This window comes from Eleutherodactylus coqui, chromosome 12 (assembly GCF_035609145.1).
Source record: "Eleutherodactylus coqui strain aEleCoq1 chromosome 12, aEleCoq1.hap1, whole genome shotgun sequence".
Lineage (NCBI taxonomy): Eukaryota > Metazoa > Chordata > Amphibia > Anura > Eleutherodactylidae > Eleutherodactylus > Eleutherodactylus coqui.
In genome coordinates this window covers 98,487,587-98,509,458 of record NC_089848.1, presented here as the reverse complement: position 1 = coordinate 98,509,458, position 21,872 = coordinate 98,487,587, and the positions used below count along the sequence as shown (strand labels likewise).

The 21,872-nt window shown below is 46.1% G+C and overlaps 1 protein-coding gene across 1 annotated transcript in view; it reads right to left on the bottom strand.

Annotated features, from left to right (window-relative positions):
- The window catches only part of DPP6 (dipeptidyl peptidase like 6), a 676,815-nt gene that overhangs the window by 6,175 nt on the left and 648,768 nt on the right, over positions 1–21,872 (bottom strand). The window contains exons 21-25 of the mRNA XM_066584876.1: positions 21,387–21,441; positions 14,941–15,043; positions 11,979–12,046; positions 8,803–8,875; positions 8,594–8,667 (exon numbers count right to left, since the gene is read on the bottom strand). Coding sequence (XP_066440973.1) covers positions 8,594–8,667; positions 8,803–8,875; positions 11,979–12,046; positions 14,941–15,043; positions 21,387–21,441 — 373 coding nt within the window. The remainder of the gene's footprint in view (positions 1–8,593; positions 8,668–8,802; positions 8,876–11,978; positions 12,047–14,940; positions 15,044–21,386; positions 21,442–21,872) is intronic.

Genomic DNA, 21,872 nt, shown 5'->3' with positions numbered 1-21,872 from the left:
CTCACTTACCCATTCATGAATGGGTGAGTGAGTGCTGCCTCTGATTAGCTCAGCGCAGGGACCAATGAGGGGCAGCTCTCAGCTGTCATTCAGCTGAGAGCTGCCCGTGATTGGCTCAGTGCAGGGTCCAATCAGGGGCAGCTCTCAGCTGTCATTCAGCTGAGAGCTGCCCCTGATTGGTCCCTGCGCTGAGCCAATCAGAGGCAGCACTCACTCACCCATTCATGAATGGGTAAGTGAGAGCTGCCTCTGATTGGTGAGGCTGTGACCAATCAGAGGCAGCTCATTCAGCAGGCGGGGATTTTAAATTTAAATTTGAACTCCGTCTGCCGGGACCAGGTGAGTATATATATTTTTTTGTTTTTACACATTTCTGGATGAATTTCAGGGAAGGGCTTATATTTTTAAGCCCTTCCCAAAAATTCATTGTGCGATCGCTGGCAGCCCATTGCTTTCAATTCAATGGGCAAACATCATTCTTCTCTGCCACAGCTGTGGCAGAGGAGAATGATTTGTCTACTATATGTTCTTAATGGGGTCGGCGCTGCTGCCGCTGGCCCCATTGAGCGCATATAGAGAAGAGAACAGGAATCACAGATAGCAGATAGGTGCGATCTGCGATTTCTGTTCTATAATTTATCGGACGAGCGCATAAAAAGCGCTCATGTGTCCGATACCATTGCAAAGCAATGGTTTTATAAAATCGCCGGACACATGCGCAAATCGCGTGAAAAAAACGCCCGTATGACCCAGGCCTTAAAATAGTACCAATATAAACTATGGGTCGCCCCACAAAAAAAACAAGCCCTAACACAGCCCGATCGACGGAAAAATAAAAAAAGTTATGAGGGTCCAAACATGGCTGTAATTGTGTTGACCCACAGAATAAAGACAACCGGTCAGTTTTACGGCACCATGAATGCTATAAAAATGCCACCTCTTCCCCCTCAAGTGAGAATTATTTGTTTATGGTTTAAACACTCCAATTAATGGGTAACTGTTATCAAACAGGAACCAAGAGTTCATGAGATAATAATATTAATAATCTTTATTTGTATAGCGCCAACTTATTCCGCAGCACTTAGAGAGTCAAATACCAATGTTTTATTGTGTAAACTTCATAAACATTCTTCATACAAACTTGGTCACCATTGTGTTTCAAACTCTCTACTTCATCTATTGTCATAGGCTCTTAACTATAAAGAGGGAACTCTGGTTGGACCAAACATCTAGACACCGCTGCTCTCATTGAATTTCTGGGTTGTTAAGTAGAGATGAGCGAGCGTACTCGTCCGAGCTTGATACTCGTTTGAGTATTAGGGTGTTCGAGATGCTCGTTACTCGAGGCGAGCACCACGCGATGTTCGGGTTACTTTCATTTTCATCTCTGAGACATTTGAGTGCTTTTCTGGCCAATAGAAAGACAGGGAAGGCATTACAACTTCCTCCTGTGATGTTCCAGCCCTATACCACCCCCCTGCAGTGAGTGGCTGGGGAGATCAGGTGTCACCCGAGTATTTAAATCTGCCCTGCCCGCGGCTCGTCACAGATGCATTCTGATATAGATCAGGGAAAGTGCTGCTGATGCTGCTGATGCTGCTGCTGCTATAGGGAGAGCGTTAGGAGTTATTTTAGGCTTGAAGAACCCCAACGGTCCTTCTTAGGGCCACATCTGACCGTGTGCAGTACTGTTGAGGCTGCTGTGAGCAGTGTTGCACTTTTTTTTTTGTATATCGAGTGTGCAGAGCATTGCATCCTCAGTCTGCAGTCATTGTACATAGTATAGGGCCAGTACTGGTGAGGCAGGGACAGTGGGAAAGGTGAAAGAGATATACTGTCTATATAGGCAGTGGGCTTTTTCAAAACAATTGGGGAAAAATACTATATTTGGGCTGCCTGTGACCGTCTTCAGTTTACTGCATGTCTGCTGGGGGTAGTAGTCCTAATTAATACGCAGCTAAGCGTTACAGCAGGCTTGCGCAAAATTGTTAACTGGCTCTGCTGTCTCCGTTACATCACCGCCGTCATCCAGCCAGAGGGAAACAGTATACATAATATTATACGCTGCCTACAGTATCTGTCTGCTGTATCAGCTCAGCATTTAAAAAAATAGAAGCAAAATACTTAAGGCCTACTACTGGCCTTTGGCCACTTGACTGCTTCTGCGCAATTAATGGGTTCACGCGGTAGACCTTTATTAGAAAATGAGCAGTGTGAGCAGGTCCTGTCGTGGATGGCAGAAAGTGCATCCAGCAATCTATCGACCACCCAGAGTTCTACGCCGTCCACTGCTGCAACTCTGAATCCTCTGGCTGCTGCTCCTCCTTCCTCCCAGCCTCCTCACTCCATTACAATGACACATTCTGAGGAGCGGGCAGACTCCCAGGAACTGTTCTCGGGCCCCTGCCCAGAATGGGCAGCAATGGTTCCTCTCCCGCCGGAGGAGTTTGTCGTGACCGATGCCCAACCTTTGGAAAGTTCCCGGGGTCCGGTAGATGAGGCTGGGGACTTCCGCCAACTGTCTCAAGAGCTTTCAGTGGGTGAGGAGGACGATGACGATGAGACACAGTTTTCTATCACTCAGGTAGTAGTAATTGCAGTAAGTCCGAGGGAGGAGCGCACAGAGGATTCGGAGGAAGAGTAGCTGGACGTTGAGGTGACTGACCCCACCTGGTTTGCTAAGCCTACTGAGGACAGGTCTTCAAAGGGGGAGGCAAGTGCAGCAGCAGGTCAGGTTGGAAGAGGCAGTGCGGTGGCCAGGGGTAGAGGCAGGGCCAGACCGAATAATCCACCAACTGTTTCCCAAAGCGCCCCCTCGCACCATGCCACCCTGCAGAGGCCGAGGTGCTCAAAGGTCTGGCAGTTTTTCACTGAGAGTGCAGACGACCAACGAACAGTGGTGTGCAAGGTTTGTCGCGCCAAGATCAGCCGTGGAGCCACCACCACCAGCCTCACCACCACCAGCATGCGCAGACATATGATGGCCAAGCACCCCACAAGGTGGGACGAAGGCCGTTCACCACCTCCGGTTTGCACCACTGCCTCTCCCCCTGTGCCCCAACCTGCCACTGAGATCCAACCCCCCTCTCAGGACACAGGCACTACCGTCCCCCGGCCTGCACCCACACCCTCACCTCAGCTGTCCTCGGCCCCATCCAGCAATGTCTCTCAGCGCACTGTCCAGCCGTCGCTAGCGCAAGTGTTTGAGCGCAAGCGCAAGTATGCAGCCACGTATTCGCACGCTCAAGCGTTAAATGTGCACATAGCCAAATTGATCAGCCTGGAGATGCTGCCGTATAGGCTTGTGGAAACGAAGACTTTCAAAAACATGATGGCGGTGGCGGCCCGCGCTATTCGGTTCCCAGTCGCCACTACTTTTCCCGATGTGCTGTCCCAGCCCTGCACGACCACGTCTCCCGCAACATTGTACGCGCCCTCACCAACGCGGTTACTGCCAAGGTCCACTTAACAACGGACACGTGGACAAGCCCAGGCGGGCAGGGCCACTATTTCTCCCTGACGAGTCAGAGCCTGGGACCGCTCACGTCCTACCCACCCCCAGAATTGCGGGCCCCAGATCGGTGCTGGTATCTGCGGCGGTGTATGCTTCCTCCACTAAACCACCCTCCTCCTCCTACGCAACCTCTGTCTCGCAATCTAGATGTGTCAGCAGCAGCACGTCTCCAGCAGTCTGTGTCGCGCGGCGTGGCGGCACAGCGGTGGGCAAGCGTCAGCAGGCCGTGCTGAAACTACTCAGCTTAGGAGAGAAGAGGCACACGGCCCACGAACTGCTGCAGGGTCTGACAGAGCAGACCGACCGCTGGCTTTCGCCGCTGAGCCTCCAACCAGGCATGGTCGTGTGTGACAACGGCCGTAACCTGGAGGCGGCTCTGCGGCTCGGCAGCCTCACGCACGTGCCATGCCTGGCCCACGTCTTTAATTTGGTGGTTCAGCGCTTTCTGAAAAGCTACCCACGCTTGTCAGACCTGCTCGGAAAGGTGCGCCGACTCAGCGCACATTTCCGCAAGTCCAAGACGGACGCTGCCACCCTGCGGACCCTGCAACATCGGTTTAATCTGCCAGTACACCGACTGCTGTGCGACGTGCCCACACGGTGGAACTCTACGCTCCACATGTTGGCCAGGCTCTATGAGCAGCGTAGAGCTATAGTGGAATACCAACTCCAACATGGGCGGCGTAGTGGGAGTCAGCCTCCTCAATTCTTTACAGAAGAGTGGGTCTGGTTGACAGACATCTGCCAGGTCCTTGGAAACTTTGAGGAGTCTACCCAGATGGTGAGCGGCGATGCTGCAATCATTAGCGTCACCATTCCTCTGCTATGCCTCTTGAGAAGTTCCCTGCAAAGCATAAAGGCAGACGCTTTGCGCTCGGAAACGGAGGCGGGGGAAGACAGTATGTCGCTGGATAGTCAGAGCACCCTCATGTCTATATCTCAGCGCGTTGAGGAGGAGGAGGAGGGGGGGAGGAGCATGAGGAGGAGGGGGAAGAGACAGCTTGGCCCACTGCTGAGGGTACCCATGCTGCTTGCCTGTCATCCTTTCAGCGTGTATGGCCTGAGGAGGAGGAGGAGGAGGATCCTGAAAGTGATCTTCCTAGTGAGGACAGCCATGTGTTGCGTACAGGTACCCTGGCACACATGGCTGACTTCATGTTAGGATGCCTTTCTCGTGACCCTCGCGTTACACGCATTCTGGCCACTACTGATTACTGGGTGTACACACTGCTCGACCCACGGTATAAGGAGAACCTTTCCACTCTCATACCCGAAGAGGAAAGGTTTTGAGAGTGATGCTATACCACAGGACCCTGGCGGACAAACTGATGGTAAAATTCCCATCCGACAGCGCTAGTGGCAGAAGGCGCAGTTCCCAGGGCCAGGTAGCAGGGGAGGTGCGGAGATCAGGCAGCATGTACAGGAAAGGCAGGGGAACACTATCCAAGGCCTTTGACAGCTTTATGGCTCCCCAGCAAGACTGTGTCACCGCTCCTCAGTCAAGGCGGAGTCGGCGGGAGCACGTTAAAAGGATGGTGAGGGAGTGCGTAGCCGATCGCATGAAGATCCTCGGTGACGCCTCTGCCCCCTACAACTACTGGGTGTCGAAGCTGGACACGTGGCCTGAACTCGCGCTGTATGCCCTGGAGGTGCTTGCTTGTCCTGCGGCTAGCGTCTTGTCAGAGAGGGTGTTTAGTGCGGCTGGGGGAATCATCACGGATAAACGTACCTGCCTGTCAACCAACAGTGCCGACAGGCTTACACTCATCAAGATGAACAAAGCCTGGATTTCCCCAGAGTTCTCTTTACCACCAGCGGACAGCAGCGGTACCTAAACAATACGTAGGCTGCACCCGCAGATGGAAGCATCGTTCTCTATCACCATCAAAAATGGGGACCTTTTAGATTCATCAATCTGTGTATTATATTCATCCTCCTCCTCCTGCTCCTCCTCCTGAAACCTCACGTAATCACGCTGAACGGGCAATTTTTCTTAGGCCCACAAGGCTCACTCATATAACTTTTGTAAACAATGTTTATACGTTTCAATTCTCAATTCAATAAAGCGTTGAAACTTTCACCTCAACCAATTTTTATTTTAAGCGGGCTGCCTACAGGCCTAGTTACAAATTAAGCCACATTAACCAAAGCGATTAATGGGTTTCACCTGCCCTCTTGGTTGGGCATGGGCAATTTTTCTGAGGTACATTAGTACTGTTGGTACACCAACTTTTCGGCCCTCGCCTACATTGTACTCCTAGTAATTTTTAGCCCACCTGCATTAAAGCTGACGTTACCTCAGCTGTGCTGGGCACTGCAATGGGATATATTTATGTACCGCCGGTGGGTTCCAGGGAGCCACCCATGCTGTCGGTCCACACGGAGTTGTAACTGCATGTGTCCACTTCTAAAGAACCCCAGTCTGACTGGGGCATGCAGTGTGGGCCGAAGCCCACCTGCATTAAAGCTGACGTTACCTCAGCTGTGTTGGGCACTGCAATGAGATATATTTATGTACCGCCGGTGGCTTCCTGGGACCCACCCATGCTGTCGGTCCACACGGAGTTGTAACTGCATGTGTCCACTTCTAAAGAACCCCAGTCTGACTGGGGCATGCAGTGTGGGCCGAAGCCCACCTGCATTAAAGCTGATGCTTCCTCAGCTGTGCTGGGCACTGCAATGGGATATATTTATGTACCGCCGGTGGCTTCCTGGGACCCACCCATGCTGTCGATACACACAGAGTTGTAACTGCATGTGTCCACTTCTAAAGAACCCCAGTCTGACTGGGGCATGCAGTTTGGGCTGAAGCCCACCTGTATTAAAGCTGACGTTAAAGCTGACGTTACCTGTACAGCCGGTGGGTTCCAGGGAGCCCCCCATGCTGTGGGTGCACATGCAATTCCCATTGCGGAGTTGTACCTGCCTGTGACTATTTATAAAAAAACCCCGGTCTGACTGGGGCATGCAGACACCTTGACAGAATGAATAGTGTGTGGCACATGGGTTCCCCATTGCTATGCCCACGTGTGCAGCTCCTGATGGAGGTGGCACAGGATTGGATTTCTCATTGCTTCTGTACAGCATTATGGGCTATCGCCCCACCCCTTTTAAAGAGGGTCTCTGTCTGGCCCTGCCAACCCCCTGCAGTGTGTGCCTGCAGTTCCTCCTCATGGCAGACGCACTTATAAATAGACATGAGGGTGGTGTGGCATGAGGGAAGCTGAAGGCTGCGCAGGGACACTTTGGTGTGCGCTGTGGACACTGGGTCGTGCAGGGGGGTTGGGCAGCATGTTACCCAGGAGAAGTGGTAGCGGAGTGTCATGCAGGCAGTGATTGTGCTTTGTTGGAGGTAGTGTGGTGCTTAGCTAAGGTATGCCTTGCTAATGAGGGTTTTTCAGAAGTAAAAGTTGTTGGGAGGGGGGGGGGGGCCCACTCTTGCCGCTATTGTGGCTTAATAGTGGGACCTGGGAACTTGAGATGCAGCCCAACATGTAGCCCCTCGTCTGCCCTATCCGTTGCTGTGTCGTTCCCATCACTTTCTTGAATTGCCCAGATTTTCACAAATGAAAACCTTAGAGAGCATCGGCGATATACAAAAATGCTCGAGTCGCCCATTGTCTTCAATGGGGTTCGTTATTTGAAACGAACCCTCGAGCATCGCGAAAATTTCGTCTCGAGTAACGAGCACCCGAGCATTTTGGTGCTCGCTCATCTCTATTGTTTAGGCATGTAGCTTTTCAGGACCAAAGTAATCGAATGCTTTATTCTTTGCTTCATCATTGTGCTTTGTTAGCGTTCAGGTGCTGATTATTCTTATATCCTTATTTTCTGCTTCATTTCATTTATTGTTTATTCTTATATCTTTCTTTCTGCTATATTTACTACATTCAAAATGTTTATTACTTAGTTGTTGTGTTTGTATTTTTTGTATTCATTGGAATCTCTGAATCCACTGTAATATACCCCCCAAATAGTGCAATTGCATTTTTACTTCTCATTTCACCCCACTTAGAAATTCCTAAAAGTCTTTTAATACATTATATGGCAGATTAAATGATACTACAAAAAAAATATGTCTCATCCCACAAAAAAAACAGCCTTCGTGTAGATATGAGGGGGTACCCAAAAGAAACAGTATTCTTCTTCTGGTGGGCGGGGCATTAGTAGTATCGAATTATGTTCCTAGGTGAATGTCTGTGGAACTTGATTCGCCAACCGACGTTGTTGGGGAAGGTTGCGTTCGGCTCCAGTTATTTATTTTTTTCTACAAGTTGTTCAGTTTTTCACCTATTTTGTGAAGTCTGATTCACAACGTGCAGCTGGGAAATGTTGTTTCCTTTTCCACTGCCCAAGGCACTTGTAAATGAAAGTCACATGGATCTGTTGAATATGGCGGTTGAGGCGAGGGTGTCATGCTGTTTTTCATTACAAATTGCCTCATATTTAGCGCAGTGTGCTGTCATGATGGAAGAACAGGTCATCTGTTTGCCCATACAACGCTAAGTATTAGGCAATTTTTGATGAAAAATGGCAAGACCCCTTCGCCTACCCCTCCGTGTAATGTATTTTCATGAGTGCTTTGAGCAGTGGAAGAGGAAACAACATTTCACAGCTGCACATTGTTTGTATGAATCGGCCATCACAGAATAGGCGAAAAACCGAACAACTTGTTGAAAAAAATTACTGGAGCCAAACGTAACCTCCCCCAACAACGTTGGCTTGCGTACTGCCTTAGAAGGGGTCTACAGACATTCACCTAGCAACAGAAGCCTGTACTAGTAACGCCCCACCCAACAGAAGAAGATTTGTGAGTTTTTTGGGTGCCCCCTCATATGTAACTAGAAAAATAAAAAAGTTATGTTTTTTTGTAAGTGTGAATGACAGAACTACAGAATGTGACCTGGATGTAGGCGCATCAATAATCCTCGGTCATGAAAGGATTAGGCGGAACTCTACGGAAATAGGCAAAACCGTGAACTGTTCAGTCCATACCTACCACCGCACTGCACTACTCCAATGGATCTGACCCTGTCCCGTATAACAGAGACATAAGCAGTGCAGAAGTAAGGAACTTACCAGTAAGGAATAATTGGCTTTGGCTTTCACTAAATTCGTTATGAGTTCCGCAGTGTGCTGGAAGTGGATTTTTTCTGTAAAATAAGATTAGTATCAGTAAAAGGGACAAATTAATTAAAGCCTATTTCCTAACGGCTCAGTGAGGAGCATCTGTCTAATAGGTTCTTATCATTATGGAATAGATTAAGGATTAATAAAGCATTACTCACCATCTGCAGTAGCATGGATAATCAAAAATTTAGCTTTATTCGATAAGGACTCTCGAACTGTTACTTTGGCCAACTGTGGAAACAAAGATTAAAGAGGCTATCTTTAGCAAAAGGACGGAAAATTGGCTTTACACAAATGGCTGATAAGCTTCAATGAGGAGTCGCACGGGCCTCATATGAACAGAACAAAGGGGATGGATTTCGGGTAAATTGAATAGCTTTTTATGTTATTTGTAATAACACATCTTCTGGGTGGCTACATACAAAAATCCTGGCTTTTATGCGATCATGGCAGAAGCTTCCCATAATAACGGGATTTATTAGCTGTAATAGTGTTTGAGGTCTGGAAGTAATGCTGTAATTGCTATTGATTACGTGAAAATGCTGGAAATTACCTTTAAAGGTACAATTAGTCTTGGGTTGCAGCTTGTTTCAGTTGGCCGTACCATAATTAAAAGGACATCGGCTTGTCATATTCCGAGATATTTTGTGCTCACGGAAAAAGACGACCTTCTCTTTCAGACATTCGCAATAGTACATTTAACTCCTTAAAGGGGTTGTCCAGGGTTAAAAAAAAAATAAAACAAAAACATGGCTGCTTTCTTCCAAATACAGCACCAGCTTTATCCATAGGGGTGTATATGGTACTGCAGCTCAGCTCCATGAATGGGAGCTAAGCTGCAATACCAAGCTCAACCCACAGACAAGGGTGGCACTGTGTTTGAAATAAAGCAGTCATGTTTTTCTAACCCTGGACAACCCCCTTTAATGACTAGAGTTATTTGGTCCTCAACAATCAGACACTTTTTAGTGATGTTACATAGGTGGGGGGTTATTGGCCCTAATGTGTTGGGCTGCCCAAATAATTTTTGTGTCTGTTTTCTTTTTGCAGTACATACATTGAATGGCCACTTTATTAGAGACCCATGCCCTCCCCCATCTTGTAGCACCTTGGAACTGCTTTGGCCTGCTGAATCATTGTCGCGCAGATTACCTTGAATAATAAAACCCCAATGTCCTATATGCTCAGGAAGCTTCTGGTCGTTGTTGTACATTAGACGGAGGTGCTGACATGTTCTGACCAGCTGACAGGAAGGGGTCATCGATTCATGCTGCTTGTGCCAAATTCTGACCTCCCATCAGCAGGGTGCAACAGAAATCTGAATTCATCTAAGGGCTCCTGCACACTGGCAAGAGCGATATCGGGTAAATCTTCTAAAACCCCTTGCATGCAAGGTGTTTTCATATGAAAACAGCCTCACATCAGTGCGGGGGTTCCCTTCACCTTATTGCTTTCAATGGGGCGGCAGCAGCGCTAGCCCCACTGAAAGCAATGGGAGAACATCACAATCTCCTGCCATTACTGTGTCATCACTGAACACCCTGCTGCTGTTACAGTGTTCAGTAATGAGGGGACTCCCCACAGGGATGCAGGAATCCCCTACAGCTGCTGTCACAGGAGCCGCAGGAGATCGTGATGCTCTCCCTATGTTTTCAATGGGTCCAGCGCTGCCAGCCCCATTGAGAACAAGATGAAACCCATGGATGTGACAGCCTCACATCCCTCCGGGGCTGAGGAAATCCCCTGCTGCAGCTGTCAAAGCTGCATCAGAGAATTACAACCTTCTCCCATTGCTTTCAATGGGGCCGGCGCTGCTCCCGCTGGCCCCATTGAAAGCAATGGGTGATATCGCAAAAAGAATGGGCATGCTGTGATTTTCTTTTTTTTTTTTTTTACAGAGCATTGCAGGAGTGAAAACATCACAAATGAGAATGAAACCATTGAAATTCATTGGTTTCACAATCATACATTTTCACTCACTGTGGCAGCGCAAGAAAATCACCCGATTTTCTCACCAGTGTGAAGGCGCCCTGTCAGGTGATATTTTTCTTCTACTCAGTGATAAAATTGCGCAAAAATTGAGTTTCGCCTTTCTATTTTTTTTTTCAATACAATGGCACTACAATTAGTCATCTGCTGATGTAGCCTATCCAGGAACGGTGAGTGTTCGGACACGTTAGATGGAGCACCAGAGTTGTATTTAGCGCCTGTTGATCAAAATTATTCTTGACGAGGGACTGGTGGCAGATTCCAAAGCATTTTTGGAATCCTATGATAAAATCTGGATTTTGCCCAGAAGCCGGAGTGCAGAGCATTTTGTTGAGTGTCATACTTACAGGACATAGAATCCAATTTTAAAGGGAAACTGTCACCTACATTGGGCCCTATAAGCTAATCTTTGATTTCAATGATTTTTTAAGCACATGATGCTTCCCGTTTGATGTCGTTCCATTACGGTTGCGGTTTTTTAATGGAACAAATGACGCTGCAGACTGCGCTATTTTAAAAAAGGAACCATAACGGAAACGAATCGAACGGAAAACATTCTATTTTTTTTTTTTTTTAATATTTGAAATCAATGGAGAAAAAAACCAGAAATGCTTATTTCCGTATGAATGGCATTCAAATGGATATAGCAAACGCAGGTGTGAACGAGCCCTCATATTAACGGGGTTCAGTTGTAGAATGCACCGAATGCCTTGTCAAGAGTGACATGGTGCTGAGAAAGCCCTTCCCTGAAAAGCCTTTTAATATAGAGTGGGAAAAACAAATCTATACTTACCTGCTGGGGCTCAGCTGCGACTTCTGCCGCTGTCCCAGACTCTGTAGTTCTGAACTAACAGCAGCTGGGGATTTAAAATCCCCGCCTGCTGGTAGCTCTGATTGTGATTGGCTGAACAGCATTAGCTACAGACCATAAGTACCCAGTCAGGAGGATGGGCTGTGATCTCCTCTATTATAACTGTGTGACAGGAGCTGTGTGATCATCATCAGTCACTGAGATAGTAGTGCCTGTGTCTCCCTATAGAGAGTGTCTGTGGTAGATCCATATAACAGCATCACACAGACAGTGAAACTGACTTAATTTGACAACACGTAATCCAAATTACATCTGAGGTGGTCAGAACTGAGATCACATGACCTTCTGAGGAGAAGGAGGCCGGGAGATTCAGATAGAGAGAAATAACTAACCAAGATAACACTAGTCCACTTATATATACTGAAGGATAGCTACATGCTGATTTCATTTTTTTAAAAATCACCGAATGGCCCTTTAAGTTATACAAAATGATACTATTTTGTATCAATGTACATGTATTTCCAATGCACATACCTCATATGCCCCGTATGCTCCATTGTCAACAGTATGCAGCCCCAAATACCTCTCCGAAAAAGCAGAGGCTTAAAGAAAGAAAATGTATTTAGTGACAATATAAATCCAATGAGATAAAAAAAGTCACAAGTAAATAAAAAACATACAATTAGATAAAACATTATTGATAAGTACATTTCTATATGCTGTCCGATACCTGCAGGCAATGGACACTGCATGTACTATTCTTGTCTGTCATAGGCACCAGAATAGGACAGGCTGCAATGTTTTCTCACAGGGACCATCAATCCATGTGACAACTCACACATGAGAATAGTGTCTTATGGGTTTCACGAACAGCACACAGGTGAGAAATACATCCATCTGAATGGCTCTAGCAAGTGGTGCTATTGTAACATTAGTCCTGCAATATCTAGGGATGGAAACAGAAAGTAGTGCCAGTCTAACATTAGTCCTGGAATATCTGGGGATATAGACAGCAGGGGGCGCTATTCTAACATTAGTCTTGGAGTATCTGGGGATATAGAAAGCAGAGGGCGCTATTCTAACATTAGTCCTGGAGCATCTGGGTATATAAACAATAGGTAGTGCTATAATATCATTAGTCCTGAAGTATCTGGGGATATAGACAGCAGGGGGCGCTATTCTAACATTAGTCCTGGAGTATCTGGGGATATAGACAGCAGGGGGCGCTATTCTAACATTAGTTCTGGAATATCTAGAGATAGAAACAGCAAGTGGCATTATTTTAACATCAGTCCTGGAATATCTGGGACTATAAACATCAGGTGGTGCTATTCTAACATTAGTCCTGGGATATCAGGTGATACAAGATTTCTTGTCCTTTCACGAGTTTCTCCAATGAAAATCTCATCCGCTGAGGACATTCCAACGAAAATCTGTCCCGTGTGGCTCTAGCCTTACTGCACCTGTGCCCACCATTTACCCAGCATGGGGTGGGGGGGACACACATGGGCGGTGGGAAACATTGGGGAGGGTTTCCCTTATGCACTTCATCTCCTCTCACCGATCGGAACGGTGAGGGGAGACAAAACTTTTCAATCTTGAAACTTTTTTTTACACTTTGCACAAGATCGCTATTATGGCTGATAAAAGCGATCTCGTGCTCGTGGACCACAAACCGCTGCCCTCGGTATATTTTTCCTGCCTGGAAACGGGGGACAGGGGAGGGGGGGCAGCAGGTTTTCTCGGGGCAACACGTCAGCAGGAGAGGTTGGGGGGAACATCAGGAAACGTCCCAGCTCCCTACAGGTGTTTCTGAGAGTCACATTTCACAGGTGCACAGTACATCAGTTACTTAGCGAACTTTGTCGTGGCTGGGCCTCTTTGTTTTTGCTTATTACTTCATTTAAAAAGTCTGTTGATCTGTGTATAATTGACGTCATCACAGGCCCTTCAGCACCTGCACTAAAGGACCTGTGATGATGTCATCGTCATGTGATCAGTTAAAATTTTTTGAAATTACAACTTTTTTACTACAATATCAGGTCAGGAGGTAGCAACATCCGAAGTCGTCCTTCGGACAGTGATTTCATATAGACTATATGTTCGAGAGGAGAACAGACGTTTCTTTTCTTAAGTATGGCATAAAGTATCAATGGCGAAATGTCAAATATCTTGGACGAAATGTCCTAGTGGATAAGGGAAAGCAATGGACAAAATGTAGGGATTGGATGAAAAAAATTTGGACAAAATGTCCTGAAACCGCATGGGGTGCTATTCTAACATTAGTCTTGGAATATCTGGAGTATTAACAGCAGATGGCGCTATTCTAACATTAGACCTGGAATATAAAGTGATACAAACAGCATGGGGTGCTAGTCTAACATTAATCCTAGATAATCCGGCTAATAACAGCAGGTGGCACTATTCTAACATTAGCCTTGGATTATCTGGGGATATAGACAGCAGGTGGCGCTATTCTAATATTAGTCCTGGAATATCAGTTCATATCTGTTTTGCCCGGTGTGCTCCTTTATTGACAACCCGTGCAACAAAGCTTAACTCTAAACTAGGATTGAGCAGACCACAGGCCCACTGCAGACAAGCTCAATGTCGCCACCTTAAGGATAGTTTCACATGTAGCAAAAATGCTGCAGATTATTCATAGAGGCCTGTGATTCTACAACATGTTGCTTTATGCTGAAGAATTTCATGAGGATTTAACCCCTTCAAATGAGAACCTGAGATCCGCAATGATATCAACAGAAAACCCTGCTACATGTAGTCTAGGGCCCTGTATGTGGACAACAACGTGGATGCCGCGTTGAAACGGGCATCTGCTTAGCAGCCCATTGAGGTCAATGGGAATCCATGCTGTAGTTCATGTGTTGCAACTTTTATCATGAGTGGATTTGAAATCCGCGCCATAGAAAATCCAGGGCAGCTTCAGACAACCATATTTGCACGCAATGCACAGACAATAGAAGATATTGATTTCAATGCGTTCGCTGTCATGAATGTTTTTGTGTTTGCAAAAAAATAGTCCCTGTCTATCATTCTGCGTTATGCGCTACAAAGACCCTCATAGAAGCCCATGGGAGGTGCGCAAAAGCACAATACGTAATTTCATGAACTTCGGAACACATTGGGATCTCATTAGGCTGAATAGCCATTTAAATCAGGACGGGGGTGTAAACAGTCCTTGTATGTGCAAAAAGTACAGAACTATGCGCTGATATGCGTGCAAACCTGCCTCATTTACTGCGCAACTACGTTAGGCTAAAGATGCGCAATTGCGAATTTGCTCCGCTAATTGGGGCTAAATCTGCTTGCGGATCTGCGGCATTTGGAATGAAAATCCACAGCGAAAATCTGCGGTTCAGCATGCTGCACTACTGTAGTATCAGAAATGACAAAACTAGAAGGACCCTGCGGATACAAGTGTGAACAGAAGCCGTAAGCAACACCAGGGACTATGAACTACTAGTGTGAACCTTACCATATAGCTTAAAATCTGTAATAGGGGAAAGAGCAGCTCCACACGCAAACAGGTCATCTGCCATGGACGTCAGGAGACGGGTGCTCAGATAGCCGCCATATTCCTGTACAACGAGACAAGATTTATAATGCAGAGTTAAGACGTTACTGATGGGTACAGATTAAGAGTCGTCTGTGACCTCCGATGGTCAATAAAGCTTCCCAACTCAAGGGATGGAGGGAATAGGATGTGGATATGGTAAGATATGAACATTGGCTCAAGGGTTAATACCAGACACTGATGACAGTATAACGCAGAGTTTACCAACAATACATCATTGTTTGCATTTAGGAAACTTAACCCCTTAAGGACCAGGCTGTTTTGTATCTTAAGGACCAGACACTTTTTAGGAATTTTACCCATGTGGTGGTTTAACTGCCCAATATTTTTTCCTTCAGCTATCAAAATTATGTTTAATTAATATATTTACGCTAAAATAAAGTATGGGATCGGGTTCCTCATTTTGTTTCGGACGTTTTGGTATATAATATGTATGGTTTAAGATTACAGGGTGAATACGGCGACAGTTTTGGTTGGTGTCGGCTTTGGGTTATTTTCTGTTTTATTCTGTATTATATTTTTATTTTATTAGGAAATTTTGCTTTACTTATTTATGTAATTATTTTTTTTGACCATCTATGACCCCAATGACGTCATATAAGACCTCAGGGCGACATTCACATGGTCTTTTTTTATACACTCTTCCACTATAGCTGGGGCATCCATATGACCCGCATACATAGGAGCCCCAGTTGCAGGAAAAACATCCCCTGTAGTGACAATAGTCACTGGCAGAGCTGATCAGGATCTGCTAGGACCCTGCAGCTCTGCTGTAACGGGATCCCATAGGTCACTTGCTGGCTTGTGTAGTGGAAAAAAATCTTCCACTTTTACTCTTTAGTACATAGCGTTCATTGAGCGCTGTGTACTTGGCAAAGGAGAATGCAGAAAGGGTTAAAACCCACTTCTCTCTCATTCTGCGGGTTATCAGCTGTGATTAATAGCTGACAAACTGACCAGCTTCTGATTGATTGCAGAACAGAGGCTTTAATCCCACGCTGTATTTTTACTATTGGCTGGGATTAAAGCCCAGGACCAAGCACCATAAATTTACGGTGCTTGGTCCTTAATGGGTTAAAGAGAATTCACAAAGGCGCTTGGGCCAAGAATTCTGGGGTGAAAAAAAGTCACAGATTTTGTTGAACTTGCTCCAAAACTTGAGACTTTTTGGCCTCTTTCGACCACCCTCACATCTTTTGTAGAAATGGGCTTAGCACGAGGGGGCGGATCTGCCACAGCCAGACAGATTTTCAGATGTAGCAAAGTTTAGCTTTACACTTAAAGCATTAAATAAACTGTGGCACGTGACTTTTTATTGCCTTTTCAATGTTTTTTGTTGTGTTAAGATAACTTGTTGCAAATTATCAGCGTTTGGTTACATTTTGTTTCAACCGTATCATCATTTATGCCAGGAACTGACAAATTATACCAGAAATCTATATCCGCTTGTAAGCCTTAGGTCTAATGTCCATGGGCTGATTTAAATTTGCAGAATCTGCGTGGGGCTCCTGTGCAGAAGACCCGCAGTCCAAGTCGCTAATAGGGAACCTTGGGTGTCCGCACTTGAATTTTGACATCTGGATTTGTTTTCCGGATGCCACATGCGGAAAACAAATCACAGCATGCTCCATTTAAGTGCGGTTGCCACACAGACTGTTTCCATTGAACTCAATGGAAGCCATCCAATCTGCGTCCCATCTGCAACTGATATTGCGGATGGGCCGCAGATTCCGTGGGAAAGCAGGAGTTTAAAAAAAAAAAAAAGTATTGCGCATATGCGACGCTTGCGCACATGTCTGCATTACAGACCTGGACAGGTACGGAGTATGGCCAGCCGCGGGCATGGTCGGATTCCTCTGTGGGCTTCCATATGCGGAATCCAACCCGGCCGTGGACAGTAGATCAGCAGGGGTCTGCTATCTGGGATCCCTGCCAATCAGCTGTTTGTCGAGCCAATGTATTTGTGCAATTAGCTGATTTCTGCAGGAAGCAGACAGCTCCATTCCCACTGCAGTGGTCAGATTTGGTATTACAGGCAAAGTTCCCATTGATGTGTATAGGAACTTTGCATGTAATACCAAGCTCGACCACTACAGTGAGGACAGAGCTGTCTGCTTCCTGCAGCTCAGTGTATAAACAGACTGGCCCACAGAACAGCTGATCAGCAGGGCTGCCGCTCTATCATTCATGGCCCATCCTAAGGATAAGTCTTCAATGATTTACAACTGGATAACCCCTTTAATTTGAATCATTTGTGTATGTCACGAGTTAACATTCGAACTCTAAAATGACCTCTCATTCACTTTATATTTACAGACAGGGGTTTGTTTTCTTTCCTAGTACAGAAATGTAGGAACAAATCTCCTCTAAAGCTCCAAAACACTCAATATGGCTGGAATAAATGTTTCTCTGCCCAATACTAGAAATCCGCTCACACAATGGAAAATACATGGAGACAATCAGAAATCCGAATATTAGACGCGGCTCTGCATTAATATCACAAAACAGATTGTGTTTAATCTAAAATACCCCGAATAAATCTCTGTGTACAATAAGTGAGAAATCTGCCTCTAATTCCCGCTAAAACCTCCTGTCAATAAAAGTTGAATTAGTTTTAACTCCGAACTCATCCAAAGCTAAAAAACTATGAATATTTAACAAGTCAGACTGTGAGTGGTGAGCGAGCGAAAGGTGAATCTAATTGTAGATTTACATCATTAAACATAATCTGATTCTGAGGATTCAGCAGAAATTGTAAATGAGAGTCAACCAATTATGGCGCGGACAAAATAATGCGTTTCATCTTCAAAGGAAATATTCAGAAAACACGTAGATTGCATTGCAATCGTGTTCTTACCCTAATTAGAAATGTAATTTAATATAAGCGGCTTTATGGTTTCCGAGCACAAATAATGTCACTTGAACTCGCTGAAATAATCCGTTCATCAATACGATATTGGTTGATAATTGTGTTTTGTAAACCATCACAACACATCAAATGCCGCAGAGAAGGAATGAATCATCTGCAAGGTTAGGGCCCACAGGGGTCCATCCAAATGGGGTCGTGTATATTTAGAATTTTCATTAACCTGCTTGTCTTATGGGCAACTTTCGTCACAGTGCTGGAATGTTCTGCAATAAACTTTATTATTGGGTTGGCCTAACATTGAAGTCTATTGAAAGAAATGTTTGGAAAAAGCAATTAATAGTCACATCGGAAACCTTGCAAATGCCATCATAGTACATAAAGCACCTAAAAGGTGTTCTCTCATGAAGAAAGCTCTTATCCAAAAAGAAGACAAAGCTGCATGGAGGAGGAAAAAGAGAAGGAAGAGGAAAAAGGAAAAGGGAAAATGAAGAGGAGGAGAAGGAGGAAGAGGAAAAAGGAAGAGGAATATGAAGAGGAGGAGAATGACGAGAAAAAGGAAGAGGAGGAACAGGAAGAGGAAGAGGAGAAGGAAGAGGATAGGGAAGAGGAGGAAAAATCGAGGGCAGAAGAGGAGACGATGGAGGAGGAGGAAAAGGAGAAGGCAGACGTGGAGGAGGAAAGGAGGAGGAAGAGGGAAAGGAAGAGTAAAAGGAAGAGGAGGAGTAAAAGCAGGAGGACGAGGAAAAGGAAGAAGAGGAGAAGGAGGAAAGGAAAGAGAAGGAAAAGGAGAAGGCAGAAGAGGAGTTGAAAAGGAGGAGGAAGAGGAAAAGAAAGAGGAAAGGGAAGAGAAAGATGAGAAAAAAGAGAAGGGAGAAGAGGAGCAGAAAAGGAAGTGGGAAAGGAAGAGGAGGCAGAGAAAAAGTAAGAGGAAGAGGAGCAACAGGAAACGGAAGAGGAGGAAAATGAAGATCAAGAAAAGGAAGAGTAGGAGAAATCAGAGGAAGAGGACAAGGGGAAACAAGAGCAAGATAAGGAAAAGGAGGTTGTTCTTTTTCAGGGATCTTATCACACAGAGCTGTTTGGGCCCCTAAACTCTGATTGGGCCATTTAAGGCCGCCTGCAGACGGCTGGATCAGATCCCACTGCGAGAATTCTCACAGCGGGACCCGACCCGAGCCCCTGCAGGGACCAATGCAGCGCTCACCTGTCCTGCGGCTCTGGCTCTTTGATGTGCCGGCTGCTGGCCAGGATAAATTGCAGCCGTCTGCATAGGATTGCGTTTTGCAATGCAATCCTATGCAGGTGTCCAGGGGCAGAAGTTTTGCAGAAAATCCCGACGCAGAATTTCCGCTCATGTGCAGGGGGCCTAAATGCCTCTGTGATGATTGATGGCAGCATTGCAGGAAAGTGTCAGTTACAAGAAGCACCCCCCATTGTATGCAGATGGATATGCTCCCGATCCCTCTCCATACAAACTCCGAGCCTCTATGATGCAACTGAACATCATATAGCGATAAGGGGTTTAATAACCAGAGGACTATTCAAATTAGTTGGAGATGGAAAAGTGGGTGCAAATAATGGCTCTTTAAGAGCCTGTTGGGTGCGTATGTGCAGCCTATAGTCATCACTGACAGGAGAAAGGATGGTGTGTAGAGATGAGCGAGTATACTCGTTAAGGCGATTTACTCAAGAGAGCATCGCCTTTTTCGAGTACCTGCTGGCTCGTCCCTAAAGATTCGGAGGGGCGCGGGGGGTTGTGGAGGGGATCGGGAGGGAGAGAGATCTCTCTAACTCTCCACCCCGCTCCCCCCGCCGCGCCGCCCCCCAAATCTTCAGGGACGAGCCAGCAGGTACTCAAAAAAGGCGATGCTCTCTTGAGTAAATCGCCTTAATGAGTATGCTTGCTCAACTCTAATGACATCTGCTGCACAGGACGCGGAGGGAATGTTGAGGATTGCAACTGGTAGGAGTAGGAGACAGGAGATCTGCCTTCTGTGGCCAGTGGCCATAAGACTACGACCGCCATATGCCTATAATGGAACAACTGCTAAAAGCGGGCTATAATGGCAATCGTGGTCTACAATGTATTGATAGAAAACCCATTTCCCATAAATATTTATGTTCAATCACATGCAAACCAGAGCCATCCATTATGGTAGATAACTCCAGTCTTAAACCTACTACTTAGGAATGACATTTGACTCAGAATAGTCTTAAAAGGGGTTGTGCTGAGATCACAACCCCTGATGATATGCTCTGTTAGGGCATATGAACGTCATAGAGCAGGGTCACCCATTCGGACTGACCTTCAAACTGCATGCATTCAGACGCCAACAACCAAGCCGATGCAATAGGATCCAAGCAGAGCTCTGGATCCTATCAGACAAAGCTGAGGACAGCATGCATGGGGACATCAGCAAAATAACTGGCACCCATGACAGGCTATATTATAAACATTTACGTTATCAATGATTGGTCGACCAGCGAAAATGCCTCCCTGTCTACCAATCAGTTTACGCCCCTCAGGAGATGTTAAAGTGACCCTCCGAGCCTGGAGAAAGAAAAATGGCCGCAACACATCTCTGACTACCTGATGCACACTATGCATTGCTAGTCTAAGACACAACATGCTGCTCCTACTGGCCAGCACTGCTCATGTAGGCAGCACTAGTTAATCAAAGCAGCATGTAGTGTCTTAGGCTACCTACACACGGGCGAGCGCGCTATTGAATCAAGAAACTCTGCCCAATATCACACTCGCCCGTATGTGTTTTCACTTCAGTAAAGTAGCGTCGGAGGATCGGTAAGTGTTTCCTATTGTTTTCCATGAGATACCTCGCATCGCAATCACGTGCACATCGCTCACCGTGAGAATATAGGACTTACAGCGATGCAGTACGGGAACACATGCTCATGTGTATGACTCTATTCAAAGGAATGGGGTTTAGATTTGTCTCGCAACGCACAAATCTCGCGCGAGTTCTTGACCGTGTGAAAGCATCCTTAGACTAATGGTACATCCTAATACAGAGTGTACATCAGGTAGGCAGAGAAACTGGTGCGGACATATTTCTTTCTCCAAGCCTGAATGGTTGCTTTAAAGCAGAGAGAGGGGAATCCTGAGGTATTCCCAATAGCCAACACCTAAGGGATCTATTTCAGCAACAGGTATCACCAAGGGAATCCCAATAGATGACTCCTAAGAGCACTGCTGCAACTTTTGTGTTAATACATTAGGCAGCGGCCCAAGTTGGTTTTGAATTCAAAGGGATCTGCACCTGCATTGCCAACCCCGGCCGCCGCCATGTGTACAGAACTGTCTGCTTCTAGCCTTGTGCACACTGACTGCGGCCCATTGAGCAGCTAATTGCTGGAGGTTCAGAGTGGTTAAACCCGACAATCAACTATTAATTAGTTCTACTGAGGATAGGTTATAAAAAAAACAAAATATAGCTGAAATGTGCTAATGAAACATTACCTTTCCAAAAACACCGACTCTTGTCTTATCTACGTATTGTTCTTTTAATATTGATCTGCAAGAAGAGCAAAAAAAAAATTATCATATGAGGGCTCCTTTACACTGGGGAGAAAATTGTGCGAGATTTGTGCGTTGGGAGACACACAAATCTCACACAGATATGAAACCCATTCTTTTGAATGGGTTCATTCATATTTGTGATGTGTTGCTGCATGGCACCACATTATGATGCAGAAAACAAATTGCCCATTGTTATCGCCAGTCCCACTGGGAGAAGATTGCGAAACAGCCTGCGGGACTGAAGGAATCCCCCATTGCGAGGAGAGAGAGAGGGATGGAGCTACAGAGGATCTACTAGAGCGCTCCCTATATTTGGAGATATAGGGGGCGAGGCTAGATGGCTTCCACAAGAGTGGGGCCGGAGGGATTCTCATAGTAATTCCTATTTATCTAAGGGAGGGGGCGGAGCTATATGGATCCGCCCTC